This window comes from Moschus berezovskii, chromosome 14, assembly GCF_049115385.1.
Source record: "Moschus berezovskii isolate FMDL1 chromosome 14, NW_MosBer_1.0, whole genome shotgun sequence".
In the NCBI taxonomy this organism is placed as follows: Eukaryota; Metazoa; Chordata; class Mammalia; order Artiodactyla; family Moschidae; genus Moschus; species Moschus berezovskii.
Window position 1 is genome coordinate 25,757,056 of NC_142473.1, and position 18,050 is coordinate 25,775,105.

The following is an 18,050-nucleotide window of genomic DNA, read 5'->3' on the forward strand; positions in this document are numbered from 1 at the left end:
TGCATGATGTCAGCGGTTCTGGCTACCTGGCCTTTTGGACTAGAACCCTAATGAGAGATTTTTTTTAAATTTTTATGAGAATATGGTTGATTTCCATTGTGTTAGTTTCAGATGTACAGCAAAGTGAATCAGTTATACATGTACATACATCCACCCTTTTTTAGGACCTTTCCCTTATAAGCCATTACAGAGTACCGAGTAGATTCCCTGTGCTGTATAGTAGGTCCTTGTTAGTTATCTATTTTATATATAGTAGTGTGTATATGTCAATCCCAATCTCCCAATTTATCCCTCCCTCCACTCTCTTACACCTTGGTAACCATAAGGTTGTTTTCTACATCTGTGACTCTATTTATATTTTGTAAATAAGTCCATTTGTACCATTTTTTTTAGATTCCACGTATTAATGATATCATATGATATTTGTCTTTCTCTGTCTGACTGATTTCATTCAGTGTGACAATCTCTATATTCATCCATGTTGCTGCAAATGACATTGTTTTGTTCTTTTTATGGCTGAGTAATATTCCATTGCATACATGTACCACATCTTGTATCCATTCCTCTGTTGATGGACATTTAGGCTGCTTGCACGTCTTGGCTACTGTAAACACTGCTGTAGTGAACATTGGGGTGCATGTATACTTTTGAATTGTGGTTTTCTCTGAGTATATGCCCAGGAGTGTGATTGCAGGCCCATTGAGAGATTCAATGCCGATGGGGCTGAAGGGCTTTAGACAACAAGGAATTATGATGCTGCTGCTGCTGCTAAGTCGCTTCAGTCGTGTCTGACTCTGTGCGATCCCATAGACGGCAGCCCACCAGGCTCCGCCATGCTTGGGATTCTCCAGGCAAGAACACTGGAGTGGATTGCCATTTCCTTCTCCAATGCATGAAAGTGAAAAGTGAAAGAGAAGTCGCTCAGTCGTGTCTGACTCTTAGCGACCCCATGGACTTCAGCCTACCAGGCTCCGCTGTCCCTGGGATTTTCCAGGCAAGAGTACTGGAGTGGGGTGCCATTGCCTTCTCTGGAATTATGATGATGGGCAAGAAATTAGAGCCAGATCTAATTCTCTGGATTGGCCGAGAGGGGACACAAAGAAGCCTGCAGTCTGCAGAACCCTTCGAAACCTCCAGTATTGGACTCCCTTCACATTCTCGCCCTGGCACCACGGAACTGCCATCATCCCTCCCTGAGGAAAGCGGTGACATGGGAAAATGTCAACAAATATCAAAATTGAAAGGCAGACTTAAGACGGGAAACGTGCTTTAGCAAATTTAACAGTTACTATCTTTTTATAATAAATAGTATATATAAGTCAGTAAAACCCTAAATGTTTAAATGTCAATAAAACCCATGAGCAAAAGACCTGAGCAAACAGTTCACAAAATAGACACTCTAACTGGTAAACAATCATATGGGGGAAAAGTTTAAACTCAGTTTCAATCAAAAGAATGAACATAAGAATATATCTCTTTTTACCTACTCCATTTAAGACAGTGTGTCAGCATTTATCGAAGCCCACCCATTTGGCTATTCTGACCCACACCTTCGTTTAAGTTCCAGGAGCATCTCCTCCAAGATTCTCATGGGCCTCTCTTCCCAGGAGAAACTTTTTTTTTGTCTGCTCTGGGTCTTCATTGCGGCACACAGGCTCTCTAGTTGCCAGGGGCAAACTTAGCTGCCCATGGCATGCAGGATTCTAGTTCCCCAACCAGGGATCAAACCTGTGTCCCCTGCATTGGAAGGCATGATTCTTCACCACTGGGTGGCCAGGGAAGTACTCCTGGGAGAAATTTTAAAAAAGATTAGCAGGAGGAACTACCCTCTCCACCACTTCAGCTCGTCCCCAGAGCCATGACTTATACTTACTGAGCCCCCCTCACCTCCTCCAGCCTGTCAAGGATCCCCTCCTGTCTTCTCAGGGAGCCTCAGTGGCTTGCTTACCTTGTGGGAAGACCCAGACCCTTATCCCTGAGGAGTGTGAAGCCCTAGTCAACTTGAATTTCTCAGTCTGGAGTGATTTCACTTTTCAATTTACCATCAAAATGGAGCTCATGAGTACCAACAGGTACCCAAGTAGATACCTGAGTGCCCAACATATCCCCCTGCCTATAACAGCAGAGATACCGTCACCTCATGATTAGGGTCAGTACCTCCTGAAAAGACAGTGACTCCTCTTTCTTGCTGGTTCCTGGACACAAGGATCCCTTGGTGTCCAAGTGGCAGCCATTGGTTCAACAACAGTCGTGGTGTATCTTCTGGTGGAAGGATTCCTCCTTTGGGTACCAGGCCCTCTAAACCCACACGCCTCAACATTGCAGAGATAAGAAGCACAAATTCCCCAAGTGGGTACTGCCAAGGATGGTAAGCAAGGGTTCTCCTTTTGCAAGCTATAGCCTTGAGAAATGTCTTTCTTAAAGAATAAAGCTTAAACATCAAAATTACTTCTTTATCCATGGACTGCAGAATGGATGTTGTGTTACCAGGCATGAAAATGACAATAATCCCATTGTACATCTCCATCAGAGCACTTGGGTGACTAGTTGCATCATCAAGGAGAAGTAATACTTGGAAAGGAATCGTTTTTCTGATAGTAGGTCTCAACAGGGGGCTTAAAATATTCAGTCATGCTGTGAACAGTTGTGCTGTCATCCAGGCTTTGTTGTCCCATTTATACAGCAAAGGCCAAGTAGATGTAGAGTATTTCTTAAGGGTCCTAAAATTTTCAAAATGATTGGTGAAAACTACCTTCAACTTAAAACCACCGGCTGTGTCGGCTTTTTTTATTATTATTATTTTTTTTTTATTATTGAAGGATAATTGCTTTACGGAATTTTGCTGTTTTCTGTCAGACCTCAACATGAATCAGCCGTAGGTGTACATATATCCCCTCCCTTTTTAAGCTCCCTCCCATCTCTCTGCCCATCCCATCCCTCTAGGTTGATACAGAGCCCCTGTTTGAGTTTCCTGAACCTTAGAGCAAATTCCCTGTGTCAACTTTTTAAAAAAATCTTTTTTATTGGACTAACATTGCTTTACAATGTTGGGTTAGTTTCTACTGTACAGCGAAGTGAATCAGCTGTAAGTGTACATATATCGGGCTTCCTAGGTGCCATCGGTAGTAAAGAATCTGCCTGCCAATACAGGAGATGCAAGAGACTCAGGTTCGATCCCTGGGTTGTAGAAAATGGGAACCCACCCCTGTATTCTTGCCTAGAAAATTCCACGGACAGAGGAGCCTGAGCAGATATGCACACATACATCCCCTCCAGTCATCCTGCTCTTTGAAGCTTTGAAGCCAAACATTGAATTCTCCTCTCTAAACTATGAAAGTCCTGGATGGTATCTTCCATTAAAAGGCTGTTTATTCTACACTGAAAATCTGTGGTTTAGTGAGGCCACCTTTGTGAGTTATCTTTAGCTAGATCTTCTGAATAACTTGCTTCAGCTTCTAAGCAGCATCTACTGCTTCACCATGCACTTTTATGTTATGGAGACAGTTTCTTTCCTTAACTTCATGAGCCAACCTCTGTTAGTTTCAAATTTTTCTTCTACACCCCTTGGCTTCCAGACCCCAGAATACTCTTGCATGACACAGGATGACACAAAAGTCGATGATTCAAAGTCTGCACTGCATCTGGGAGGATGTTGCCCCCTCCCCACAAGTATTGCCACTCAGTTAGTGCTTTGGGTATGTTTTCAATAAGCTCATTCCTCATTCCGTCTGATTGGCAGCTTTAGGAGAGTGAAGTGTGTGGTCCGACTAGTAAATCCCCTGCCTACTCCCACATCTCCTTTGGTAGAAACTCAGTTTTTTAGTCTGATTAGATCTTATTTAGAATCCTGAGCTGGTAGGTCAAAGACTGTGTTAAGTATTTGGATAGTGATGCTAAGGTCCTGAGGTAGGAAAGGCAAACCAATGCCCAGATTATCTATTCCTATCAACACGAATCATGGCCCCTTTCAGGGTGAAAGGAGTCCAGTGGGGTCAAGTTGCCACCAAATGCTAGGCCAGTCTCTGTTCCCTGCAGGTTGGATTTGGCAGTAGCTGGATCAGCCTTGGTTAGTGGGAACAGCTACTGCAGAGCCCATGCATGGCCTCCCTCCTGCCACCATGGCCAGTCTAGTACACGCCTGTTACATCAGCAGAGGGGCAGCTGCTCACGGGCTGAGCTGTTTTGTCTCCCTGGTTAGTCAGTGCCTCTTCTGTGCTGGAGGCTTTTTGCTGGGCTTTAACATATGGTAGATTTTCATACTTTATACCTACTCCCATATGTCTGTTCACGTCACTCTATCCAAGAGCTCCTTGTCCTCAGCCTCCCACTCTTTCTCCTTTTAGACTCCTGATCAGCTGACCAAGCTCTTTGCCTTAGTCTAATGTCCAGTAACTTCTCTTTACATACCAAGTGGTTAAGTAGGCACACCAACAAAGCTCTGGCCATTGGGAGGTGGTCTCTTCACCACTGGACCTTTCAAAACCACCTCTGAGTGGGGCTGTAGTACAGCTGCTGTCCATTCGGAGTTGTCCCTCCATGCTTGGCTAACCTAAGGCTACCTTTATCAGTGGGTCATAAGGGATTGCCTTATGCAGCTATAGGTATAAGCTGAGGGATAGGCTCTGGTGCAATAGAGGAAGATGTCATGGCGGTCTGCTCTGTTTGTGCATGCCCTTTGGTCCTAAATATACCTCTTCCATTTTATAATGAGTTGATTCCTGCCTAATCTCTTGACTATGTACGTCTGACAGTATCTCACTGTCACTGAGCAAGTTGGATTGTGCAGTCTCTTGGTACTCCTTGCCTAGTAGCAAGCCAGAGTTCCTTGCAAAAGGTGGTTTCTTTCTCAGTTACAGGTGATATGGCCTTGCTACAGAATCTTAAGGGTTTGCATTGCGATTCTCTCATTGGAGCGTGTGTGGATGCTACATGGCGTTGTTCTTCTCACCACTGATGCCTCTTACAATAGGGTCTGATGGATCATATGGCGCAAGTGGGAAGTCCGCTTCCATCACAGCCTAGAACTGCTTCAGAGTCCTTTTTGGCTCTGGACCCCACTCAGAGACAGCTGCCTTTGATGTCAACAGGTATATAGACCAGAACAGTATTCCCAGGTATGAAATATGCCACCTCTAGAGCCCAAAGGGACCTACCACATGCTAGGCTTCCTTCTTCAAATGATCTCAAGATGCTTCAAATTATTGTGAGATGAAACAATTTAACCTTAACTTGAAAGAGGTGTTGTGGCATTCCCTAGACTACAAAACACCTACACATTTTCATGAAGTAGCAGGCCCCTGAATATTCATAGCATTTATCTCCAACCTTGGGGCTTCCCTGATAGCTCAGTTGTAAAAGAATCCATCTGCAATGCAGCAGACCCTGGTTCAATTCCTGGGTCAGGAAGATCCCCTGGAGAAGGGATAGGCTACCCACGCCAGTATTCTTGGGCTTCCCTTGTGTCTCAGATGGAAAGAATCTGCCTGCAACGTGGAAGACCTGAGTTCAATCCCTAGGTTGGGAAGATCCCCTGGAGAAGGAAATACTCCAGTATTCTGGCCTGGAGAATTCCATGAACTGTATAGTCATGGGGTCACAAAGAGTGGGACTTGACTGAGAGACTTTCCACTTTCACTTTCAACAATATGGTGGACCGAGGTGACTTTCTGCAAGATATCCAGGAAGTCTCTCTTTGTGTCATATTATGACAAAGGGTAGGAAAAGTAGTATAGTCCTGGGGTAAAACCATAACTATATACTGATATCCATTCCAAATGAAGGCAGACTGTTTCTGATTCTCTTTCTGATACAGATGAAAAAGAATGTATTCACCAAATCTTCATACTAGGTACCCAAGGACATGTTAACCAGCTCTAGCAAAGATGCCACATATGGCATAGCAGCTGCAATGGAGGCTTCTACTTGGTTGAGTCTGTGCTCCTCCAGTGTCATCCTTCAGAATCTGCCTGATATTTGCAGGGGCCAGACTAGTGAATTATATAGAGATGTGATGGGGAATACCATCCTGGCATTTTCTAGGTCCTTGGAGGCAGCACTACTTTCTGTCATGTTTGCCTGGATAAGATATTGTTTACTATCTTGAAGAGGACAGGGAAGAATGCAGATTTCAAGGCTTCCACTTGACCTTCTCCACTATTATAACTCTTACCCCATAAGTTTTCAATTCACATATTTTGAAACTGGAGAATGACCACTGGATGGGTCCCACTGTGAACTGGTCCTTATCTCAGAGAGACAGCATTGAGCAGTTCTGAAGAGAGATCTTAGTTCCCAGGAAGAGGACCTACATCAGTTCAGTTCAGTTCAGTCGCTCAGTCGTGTCCGATTCTCTGCGACCCCATGAAACACAGCACACCAGGCTTCCCTGTCCATCACCAACTCCCGGAGTTCACTCAAACTCGTGTCCATCGAGTCAGTGATGCCATCCAGCCATCTCATTCTCTGTCGTCCCCTTCTCCTCCCACCCCCAATCCTTCCCAGCATCAGAGTCTTTTCCAGTGAGTCAACTCGTCACATGAGGCAGCCAAAGTATTGGAGTTTCAGCCTTAGCATCAGTCCCTCCAATGAACACCCAGGACCAATCTCCTTTAGAATGGACTGGTTGGATCTCCTTGCAGTCCAAGGGACTCTCAAGAGTCTTCTCCAGCACCACAGTTCAAAAGCATCAATTCTTCGGCAATCAGCTTTCTTCACAGTCCAACTCTCACATCCATACATGACCACTGGAAAAACCATAGCCTTGACTAGACGGAACTTGGTTGGCAAAGTAATGTCTCTGCTTTTTAATATACTATCTAGGTTGGTCATAACTTTCCTTCCAAGGAGTAAGCGTCTTTTAATTTCCTGGCTGCAATCAGCATCTGCAGTGATTTTGGAGCCCAAAAAAATAAAGTCTGACACTGTTTCCACTGTTTTTCCATCTATTTCCCATGAAGTGATGGGACCAGATGCCATGATCTTCGTTTTCTGAATGTTGAGCTTTAAGCCAACCTTTTCACTCTCCTCTTTCACTTTCATCAAGAGGCTTTTGAGTTCCTCTTCACTTTCTGCCATAAGGGTGGTGTCATCTGCATATCTGAGGTGATTGATATTTCTCCCAGCAATCTTGATTCCAGCTTGTGCTTCTTCCAGCCCAGCGTTCCTCATGATGTACTCTGCATATAAGTTAAATAAGCAAGGTAACAATATACAACCTTGACGTACTCCTTTTCCTATTTGGAACCAGTCTGTTGTTCCATGTACAATTCTGACTGTTGCTTCCTGACCTACATACAGGTTTCTCAAAGGCAGGTCAGGTGGTCTGGGATTCCCATCTCTTTCAGAATTTTCCACACTTTATTGTGATCCACACAGTCAAAGGCTTTGGCATAGTCAATGAAGCAGAATAGATGTTTTTCTGAAACTCTCTTGCTTTCTCCATGATCCAGCGGATGTTGGCTATTTGATCCCTGGTGCCTCTGCCTTTTCTAAAACCTGCTTGAACATCTGGGAATTCACAGTTCACATATTGCTGAAGCCTGGCTTGCAGAATTTTGAGCATGACTTTACTAGCGTGTGAGATGAGTGCAATTATGCAGTAGTTTGAGCATTCTTTGGCATTGCCTTTCTTTGGGATTGGAATGAAGACTGAACTTTTCCAGTCCTGTGGCCATTGCTGAGTTTTCCAAATTCGCTGGCATATTGAGTGCAGCACTTTCACAGCATCATCTTTCAGGATTTGAAATAGCTCAACTGGAATTCCATCACCTCCACTAGCTTTGTTTGTAGTGATGCTTTCTAAAGGCCCACTTGACTTCACATTCCAAGATGTCTGGCTCTAGGTCAGTGGTCACGTTATCGTGATTATCTTGGTCGTGAAGATATTTTTTGTACAGTTCTTCTGTGTATTCTTGCCACCTCTTCTTAATATCTTCTGCTTCTGTTAGGTCCATACCATTTCTGTCCTTTATCGAGCCCATCTTTCCATGAAATGTTCCCTTGGAATCTCTAATTTTCTTGAAGAGATCTCTTGTTTTTCCTATTCTGTTGTTTTCCTCTATTTCTTTGCATTGATCGCTGAGGAAGGCTTTCTTATCTCTCCTTGCTCTTCTTTGGAACTCTGCATTCAGATGCTTATATCTTTCCTTTTCTCCTTTGCTTTTCACTTCTCTTCTTTTCACAGCTATTTGTAAGGCCTCCTCAGACAGCCATTTTGCTTTTTTGCATTTCTTTTCCTTGGGGATGGTCTTGCTCCCTGTCTCCTGTACAATGTCACGAACCTCTGTCCAGAGTTCATCAGGCACTCTATCTATCAGATCTAGTCCCTTAAATCTATTTCTCACTTCCACCGTATAATCATAAGGGATTTGATTTAGGTCATATCTGAATGGTCTAGTGGTTTTCCCTACTTTCTTCAATTGAAGTCTGAATTTGGCAATAAGGAGTTCATGATCTGAGCCACAGTCAGCTCCTGGTCTTGTTTTTGCTAACTGTATAGAGCTTCTCCATCTTTGGCTGCAAAGAATATAATCAATCTGATTTCAGTGTTGACCATCTGGTGATGTCCATGTGTAGAGTCTTCTCTTGTGTTGTTGGAAGAGGGTGTTTGCTATGACCAGTGTGTTCTCTTGGCAAAACTCTATTAGCCTTTGCCCTGCTTCATTCCGTGCTCCAAGGCCAAATTTGCCTGTTACTCCAGGTGTTTCTTGACTTCCTACTTTTGCATTCCAGTCCCCTATAATGAAAAGGACATCTTTTTTGGGTGTTAGTTCTAAAAGGTCTTGTAGGTCTTCATAGAACCGTTCAACTTCGGCTTCTTCAGCGTTACTGGTTGGGGCATAGGCCTGGATTACTGTAACACTGAATGGTTTGCCTTGGAAATGAACAGAAATCATTCTGTCATTTTTAAGATTGCATCCAAGTACTACATTTCGGACTCTTTTGTTGACCATGATGGCTACAAATCCTTCTAAGGGATTCCTGCCCACAGTAGTAAATATAATGGTCATCTGAGTTAAATTCACCCATTCCAGTGCATTTTAGTTCACTGGTTCCTAGAATGTCTATGTTCACTCTTGCCATCTCCTGTTTGACCACTTCCAATTTGTCTTGATTCATGGACCTAACATTCCAGGTTCCTATGCAATATTGCTCTTTACAGCATCGGACCTTGCTTCTATCACCAGTCACATCCACAACTGGGTATTGGTTTTGCTTTGGCTCCATCCCTTCATTCCTTCTAGAGTTATTTCTCCACTGATCTCCAGTAGCATATTGGGCACCTACCGACCTGGGGAATTCCTCATTCAGTATCCTATCCTTTTGCCCTTTGATACTGTTCATGGGGTTCTCAAGGCAAGTATACTGAAGTGGTTTGCCATTCCCTTCTCCAGTGGACCTACATAGCCTGGATGAAAACCAGGAATCCTAGCCACTAGTCTACCAGGGATTAGAGGCTAAAAGAAAAGTTCCCCCGACCCATTGAAAAATACATTTCTCATAGAGGCAAAAACATAAAACAGGTACAAAGCTTATTATTAGAAACGCAGCATAGCACGTGGGAGAGCACATGGGCGCATGCTCAGTCGCTCAGTCTGTCCTGCTCTTCGTGACCCCATGGACTGTAGATCGCCAGGCTCCTCTGTTCGTGGCATTCTCCAGGCAAGAATATTGGAGTGGGTTGCCATTTCCTCCTCCAGCGGATCTTCCTGACCCAGGGATTCAACCCACTTCTCCTGCATCACCTGCCTTGCAGGCAGATTTTTTTACCACTGAGCCACCATGGAAGCATGGGTAAACACACAGAGAAGGAATTTGTTTAAGTCAGCGGCTAGGCAGAAAAACACACCTGGAGAGAAAAGATACAGGAACCCTCTCTAATGAGGAGGGGTGAAGTAAAGAGGTGATTGAAATCACTGATATAGGATAAACCTTCTGGGTCTTCATTTACCTTTGGGCAGTTATCTTGTTTCTTTTTTCACCCCTGACAGGTCCGAGGACCCTCCCCAAGATACACGCACAACTTTTTGTTAAGGTGGATCTTACCACAGATGCCTGTAGATGCATGCGGTCCCCCATGCACCTACTTATTATGGGCCCCCTCCCTTTTTGACCCCCCTCCCCCAATGAGCCTTCCAGGGGCAGACAGGGAACTTTTCCTTGACCTCAAGAGTGGTCATCTTATCTCTTTATTCCAGCAGAGCACAGCTTCTCCCACTAGCTTTGTGCTTGGACTGTCTGGGTGAGAACACAGCCTCAAGCAAACACAACTTTGCTTGACAAACACCAGCTGTTCAGCCTGGGGGCCCATCTATCTCCTACCTCAGTCCTGAAACAGAACTTAATACTTAGCCTCAATATGTTCCCACTCAAATGGATAACCTTAATGACACTTCACCTCTTTGGGTAGCAATGTTAACTTGCACATTCTGTCCAACAGCCTTTGTAATATCAGGGTATTCCTCTTCCCCCAGTGTATGGTTCCTTGAATATATGTTCATAGGTCGCTTGGGGAGAATAGAGGAAAATACCATATGCACCTGGGGCTTCCCAGGTGGTGCTAGTGGTAAAGAACCCACCTGCCAGTGTAGGAAATGTAAGAGACTCAGGTTTAATCCCTGGGTTGGGAAGATCCCCTGGAGGGGGTCACTGCAACCCACTCCAGTATTCTTGCCTGGAGAATCCCAGGGACAGAGGAGCCTGGTGGGCTACCGTGCACATGGTCAAGAGTCAGACATGACCAAAGCAACTTAGCTCACATGCATACACCACGTGCACCTACTGGGGTGGCACAGGGTCCTTCCTCTTTCTAGCAGTGAGTTCCAAGCCTGAAAGCTGGCTCAAGTCCAGAAACTAGATGCCAGGCGTCATATTCCATCCATCCCATTATCTGTGAAATAAATTAACATAAAGCCATAAGGCCAGTGGGGAGAACAGACAAGTGGGAGGCCCATCAACAAGACTGGAAAATTGCCTGGAGGTGACTAGTGAGGTGCAGAGCCCAGCCCCTGATCAGGAACCCCAGCTGTCCACACAGTATCCAAGCAGCGTTGCAAGTTCAGCTATCGTCCAGGCAAATTCAACCCAATGAGTTCAGCAGAGGATTTTCCTTCTGCTAACCCGCAGCACCAGACTCAAGCAGAGCTCTCCTGGGGTAGTACACAGAGAGCTGTCTCTTAGGTGTCCATAAGGAGGGGCTGTGACAAGAGCCAGGCAGAGCAGCAGGGCTCATCTAAACAGTCTGAGCATCAGGGCAGAGCTGGGCCCTGGAAGCAACCTGCTTGTGAGTAACCAAGCAGAGTACAAAGCCCAGCCCTGAGTCAGCACATGGCCTGGGTGCTCACAGCATCTCAACTACCTACGGACTCCAAGGCTTTAACCTGGCACCCACAGATCTAACTGGGCAGCAGCACCATTTAATTCCAAGTACCACTGGGGCTACAGTGCACCCCATCCAGGAAACTGGGAGGCAAAGACAAGAAATCAGGCAGCAGAGGCTAACAAAAGGTCTCATCAGCCTGATGAAGTAGAAACAACTTAAAAACTGAAAAAGACTAGCTGGGTCTCCTGCTTTTTCCCAAACTCTGGCTCCTGTTTTGGAGCCTCAGATGCTTGAATATTCTAGCCACTCCTCAGAGTTCCGAAGGCAGCTGTGGCTACTGAAAAGCATGAGGAGATGGAAGCAGGGTGAGCTCTGGATGCAATAAACCATGCCTCTCCCAGTGCATCTGATTTCTTAAAAAAGAGAAACAAAACTCAGTTAGCCAAAAGCAAAGAAAATAATAAGATTGTCCAGACTGGTCCTGCTGGCTGCTTTTTCTCATAATAACTTTGCAGACATCATATGGTAATATATTCCTCCCTGCAAAGAGGCTGTGGCAAATGTCAGATGATTGATTGTGATGTCCATATTCGAAAGCATGGTTCTCCTTATTGGCTGCACTTCAATTCCTCCCTCTCTCTTAAGTTCCTAGCTCGGTGGAACTTGATAGGAAAGCAAAGGCTTTGAAGTCTTGCAGGATCCTTCTCCAGTTGCCTCCACTGTTGACCCCTCTCCTACAGGAACTGGTATGTGGATGAGCCTTCCTGCGGCAGCGAGGTCTGCGTGGTCATGTACCATCAGCCGTCGGCCCCCGCCGGCATCGGGGGCCCTTACATGTTCCAGTGGAATGACGACCGATGTACCATGAAGAACAATTTCATCTGCAAATATTCTGATGGTAATGAATTCTCTCCCAAGTTATGTGGCTGCATTCTCAGCCTCCTCTCTCCTTTCATAATCAGCTGCTGGTTCCAAGAACTTGTCACGTAGTCTCTGAGAAAGCTTGTTGCAAATGCCAGCATTGTTAAACTTTGGGAATTCTTGTAAAGGGAGATGACCTGATACCTCCTCACTGAGGAGTAATTCTAGCAAAGGAGAGGGTATTAGATGCTAAGAGATGAAGAAATGAAAGGGTCTAATTTACGGATGATAAAGCAAGAATTATGAGAACTTCAAGAAATAAAAAGCCTTCCAGGTGGACAGTTACAATTCTTATTCCCTCCATATGTGAGGTTGTACACTGTAGGAGCTTGGAATAAGGAAGAAATAGGAAAGGAAGCTGGCCATTCTTCTTGCATGTCTCCTGCCAGCCATTTTCTCGGGCTTTAAGGAAACAGGCTAATGACCACAGGAGACAGATTATAATACATGCCAATTTTACTGACACTGGGCAGACAGCAGTCACTTTGATGAGCAGGCTTAAACTCCTTAGGCCACCCTCTTTATATATGCCTTGTAAATTTAACTAGCTTTTTCTTCTAGATCTATTAAGGGTTTTGAATTGGCTAAAAGCCTGTAATCTCACTGTGCTAGGCTTTCCCAAATTCCTGCATTTAATGGACTTCAATCTAAACATGAAGTGATTTTTGAGCTGTTACTGAAGTTTTTCACCACCCTGAAGCCAACTGCTGCTAAGTCGCTTCAGTCGTGTCCAACTCTGTGCGACCCCTTAGATGGAAGCCCACCAGGCTCCCCCGTCCCTGGGATTCTCCAGGCAAGAACACTGGAGTGGGTTGCCATTAACTACTTGATCTCAATTCTGAATCTTTTCCTGACAGGAGTAGAATGACTTGTTATCTCTAGTTATGGGACTAAACAATCCTGTCATTTAAAAATTGTTGGAGCTTGACTGTGCCTTTGCTGCTAAAGTTGTTTTTCTCCCTCTTCACCCCTTCAGACGAATTCTTCTCTTCAGAGACCTGGTCTTCCCCTGGTCACCATCAAGTTGTCTCAGGCAGGGAGGTTGTAAGGATCAAAACTGACTTGCAGGGCACTTTTTTAGAGCAATTAAAGCAACACACTTAGGACAAACTGGCTGCCCATCACTTTTGTTCATTATATCCTATTATTCCCATGATTTAAAATTTTGTACCATAAACATTTTTTGAAATGTGAGATTTGGGCACTTGTTTTCATAGCCTTTTATTTTGGGGTTAGAACCAGTTAGTTTTTTAAAAACTAATATTGTTTATTAATTGTGCTGTTGCCTGTATTGGACTGAGTCCTGGCAGGGAAAAGTTGGTTCACTCAAAGGATTTAATGAGAGGACTATAGTAAAATTATATTCACCAAAGTGTGGACACAGAGCATGAGATGGTGAAGTGCCCAAGGGCCAGCTACAACAGGAAACTATTACTACCCCTAGGCTTCAAGGAGCGAAGGGAGGGTATGGTTTTAGCAGAACCCAGAGAAATCTTGGAGTCATGCAAGAGGAGCCACCCAACAGGAGCTGTAACCAGACAACACAGTACTGTCAAACCACTATGACGTGGGAGAGATGTCTGGGGAATAATACTAGGACCCGTCTCTTCTCCTTCCCTCTAATCTCCTGCTTCTGCCTCCTATTAGTTAAGTCCAATCAAGAACCAAAGGACAAGGGAGCCCCAGGACTCATCCCCAGAGGTCAGCCTCCCAGGACACAGAGAAGGACCAAGAATAGATTGAGCAGAGGGATGTGGGCGCATGGAAGAAGACTAACACGTTGCCTTTCTGTAGACCACCCCTCCTTCTCAGGATAGCTTCACGTACCTCAGCACGCCACGGAAGGACTGGCTGGAGCAGACCCTCGCCTCACTGCAGCCCCAGTTCTCACCACTTTCATTCCCTCCATCCAGTTCCCTTCTGCGTTTTGCCAAGTTCCCCGTGATCTCTTAACTGCTGTTTCCAGTGCTTGGAACAGCCTTCCCTCTTTCCCAGTCAACTCATTCTCAGCCTTCAGGTTCAGGTTAAGCATCACCTTCTCTCATAACAACAATAGATGGTCCTGGATTATATCTTTGATGATGACAACGGCAATTTTCTATAAAGGGCATTTTTGGGACAATTGGCATAACTTGAATAAGATCTGTAGGTTGGATGATACTATACATATCAATGCTGATATTTTGGTTTTGATAATTGCACTATGGTTATGATAGCGTATGCCCCTCCCAGACCTGTTTAAATACACACTGAGGTATTTAGGGAGTAATGGGTAACTATGGCTACAACTTATTCTCCAAAAACAAGTTATGCATGTGTCTATGTGAATATATATATGTGTCTGTGTATATAGAGATTTAGATATCGGGACACAGATATAAATATATGGAGATATATATAAAGAGAAAGACAGGGAGAATAGTTACACAAATGAACTGTGATAAAATGATAACATTTGGGTGAAGGATACACGGGAATTCTTTGCAGTAGTCTTGCAAATTTTCATAAATTTTCAATTATTTCCAAATAAGTTTTTTAAAAAAATCACTTTCTCTGAGAATCATTCCAGGGCTTAACCTCAAAACTAGGTTAAGTGTTCCTCCTATGAGGATCATAACACCTCACCCACACAGTACATATACTGCCTGTTGACAAGTTTGTCCACTTCACTATATGGTTGGCATGAAGTCTGGAAATACACGTTTGACCCTGCACTTGATGGACTAGGGGAAGGTCACCTGGTATGGCTCCAACATTATGGCACAATATCGTATTATACCAGAGGGCAAGCGACCAGTTAAAAGACAGTATCGAAAACTAAATTTGACAACATGACCACACAGAGTAGGTAGCATGCCAGCCAGATCTGAACACTTGATTCCTTCCAGGGTGGGCTGGAAGCATAGATACATTCAGTGGAAATCAGAGACAAATCATCTGAGGCAATGTCACAGACCATTGCAGCCCCTGATGGAAGTGCTGCATTAATTTGCCATGGTCACTGCAGTTTTGCCCAGTGGACTGACCTATGGAGGGACAACAAAATGACTGCATCATTTTCTGAAATGTCATTGCATATATGAAGTATTGTAATATAATATCATAAAATTAATATGTATGAATATTCTCCTATAATTCTATATTTTATTGCCATCCTGTAGAGTGTAAGTTCCTTAGAGAGCTGGGACGGCTTTTTATTTGCTGCTGCTGCTGCTAAGTCACTTCAGTCGTGTGTATCTCTAATATCTAGCATGGAGTTTGTCTCCTTGTGATCTTAAATTTTCATTTGAATTTTCCCAGTTCAGCTACTTATTAGCCGTGAGGTTTGAGTAAGTTGCTTAATTTCCCTGTACCTGAGTCTCCTTGAGAACAAATTCAGAATAGCACTTACTCACAAGGCTATTATCAGGATAAACTGTGTTTGTTTTTATGAAAACATTTACAACATGACAGTGTTTCTATCATATAGCAGATGTTTTTAATAAATAAATGGATGTGCACCACTTTTACACACACACACACACATATGATTAAAAGTTTCCCTTCTGAATAAAACTTCAAAATAGCTTTGACATCCTGGCCTTGTCTGTGCGTGTTATTCACTGTCATGTCCGACTATTTACGATCCCACAGACTGTAGCCAGCCAGGCTCCTCTGTCCATAAGATTCTCCAGGCAAGGATACTGGAATGGGTTGCCATTTCCTTCTCCAGGGGATCTTCCCAACCCAGGGATCGAACTCAGGTCACCTGCATTGCAGGCAGATTCTTTACCATCTTAGCCACCAGGGAAGCCCATCCTGGCCTTAGGACTATGAATTCTAAAATTTTGACCTTAAAGACTCTGACTCTGTGATCCCAGAGTATCTGATCAGAGTAAGAGTCCCGGCCCGTACAAAAGACATACAATTTCAGCCAGAAGTAAAAACATTACTGTAGGTTGTCTGTGGAGCCTGACTGTCCTGAGGCCCTTAGAATCATTTTAAATAGCTCAGGTTCCAGATCACAGCTCTGCTTTGGGGCGGGCCATATCTACTTAGTCCCCAGCCACCTCCACGGCTTGGAGGTCGGTATTCATTGCTCTAAAACATCCCCAGTAGGAACTGATAAAATGTCTTGGATTGCTTTAAAACAGTTCAGGGGACCTCCCTGGTTGTCCAGTGGCTAAGACTTCATGCTCTCAATGCAGAGGGCCTGGGTTTGACGAGAGGGTCAGAGAAACTAGATCCCACATGCCACAACCAAGACAGTGCAGCCTAATAGAATAGAATAGAATATTCAGGCCTGGGTGTAGCCAGGGAGGAATAGGGATCATTGTTGAAACCAGATTAGCCATATGTTGATAAGCGTTGACACTGCATAGGGGTTCATTATACCAATCTTTCCACTTTTGTGTATATTTGGAAGTTCTCGTATTTAAAAGTTTTAATGCTTTTTTAAAAAGTGTCCAAGCAAAGCTGGGGAAAGGCTAGTCTTTGTGCGGAAGGGATTCTTTGGACTTACTAACCAGGTTCTGGGGTCTGATAGCATGAAATGAAGTTGGTTCGAAGACTGAATGAGCAGCTAAATGGAAGCTGTGCCCTAGCCAGTTTCACTCAGATGGTGTGTCGATTTACCTGTTACTCTGATTCTTATTCCTTTCTGCCGCAGAGAAACCAACAGTTCCTTCTACAAGGACTGGAGGTAAGACTGTCATTGGAGATTTCTGTTCATTTGGGCTGTTTCACAGGTTTAGAACCTCTCCATAGGTTTAGAGTCACATGCTCTTTAGACCAGATTATTCGATGGAAAGACACCAACTCTTTGGATGGTTATATGTCACGTCGAGACACGACACGTAATTCATTAATCTCACGCTCTAGGGTTGCCTTTCAACTATGTGAAAAGGAACAATTACAAATCAGTTTGGGATGTTACTTATCCTTATTGACAATATGAAAGAAATAATTCAATCTAATGAGACAAGTGAGTCAAACTGATCATTGTGGTCCTAAAAGTGAGTCATTGGCCCTTCCCCTGTGTTCTGCAGTACTTTATGGGCCTTGATGTCAGCTGCCTGCTGATTGTGTTCCTACTTGATTCTTGGCAGCAAGAGTCATACCAGAAAGATCACGAAAAGTAAACCTCTCGGTCAGCAAATTCAGTTTTTCACTTTCTGTGATTATAAACTGCACTGGTCACTTTGCTAGTGCTTTTTGACACCCTCCACCCCCCCCCCCCCGAAGCTGATAGGACCTCAGAGACTATCTGGATGTTAATACCTTTCTCCAGGTTCTAAGTTCATGTGTCTCTCTCCAGGTGAAGAGACAGAGCCAGCAACACCCATCCTTCCAGAAGACACAGAGAAAGAAGATGCCACAGAAACACTGAAAGAAAGCAAAGGTCTGTACAGAACTCTCCCAGGGAAAAATAGTGGGGCTCTTCCTGATTACAAACTCCCCATGGTTAGACACCCTGCTTTGTTCTTCCCACGGCTGCTTAAAAATGAAAACAGACAGGGCACCCGGGCTTTGTAAAAACTGTATTAAATGTTAGATTTTGTCAGTGAAATATACAAAGGGAGTTTTCCTAAGACAATTTGGGCGATTAGATGAGACAGGAGGTAAAAAGTCTTCAGGAAGACAGTCAGAGACTTGAGAACCTCCCAGAAGTTATTTGGGTCAGGGTCGGGGGAGGGGTGGGAATTGAGAATGAATGTTGAGAAATTAGAGCAGAAAGACCCAGACCATGATTAATATTTCTTTACAAGACAAATATAGGAAATGGACATAAAAGATAAAAGAAAATGGGGTGATAAACTGGAGTGCTAAT

At 44.1% G+C, this 18,050-nt stretch overlaps 1 protein-coding gene across 5 annotated transcripts in view; it reads left to right on the forward strand.

Moving 5' to 3' along the window:
• Positions 1 to 18,050, forward strand: part of LAYN (layilin) — a 44,603-nt gene that overhangs the window by 4,779 nt on the left and 21,774 nt on the right. For 4 of the 5 annotated variants that reach the window (XM_055422999.2, XM_088842922.1, XM_055423002.2 and 1 more), the window contains exons 3-5: positions 12,061 to 12,218; positions 16,890 to 16,922; positions 17,538 to 17,621. In XM_055422999.2, coding sequence (XP_055278974.2) covers positions 12,061 to 12,218; positions 16,890 to 16,922; positions 17,538 to 17,621 — 275 coding nt within the window. The remainder of the gene's footprint in view (positions 1 to 12,060; positions 12,219 to 16,889; positions 16,923 to 17,537; positions 17,622 to 18,050) is intronic. The other variant, XM_088842923.1, reaches the window with a different exon arrangement.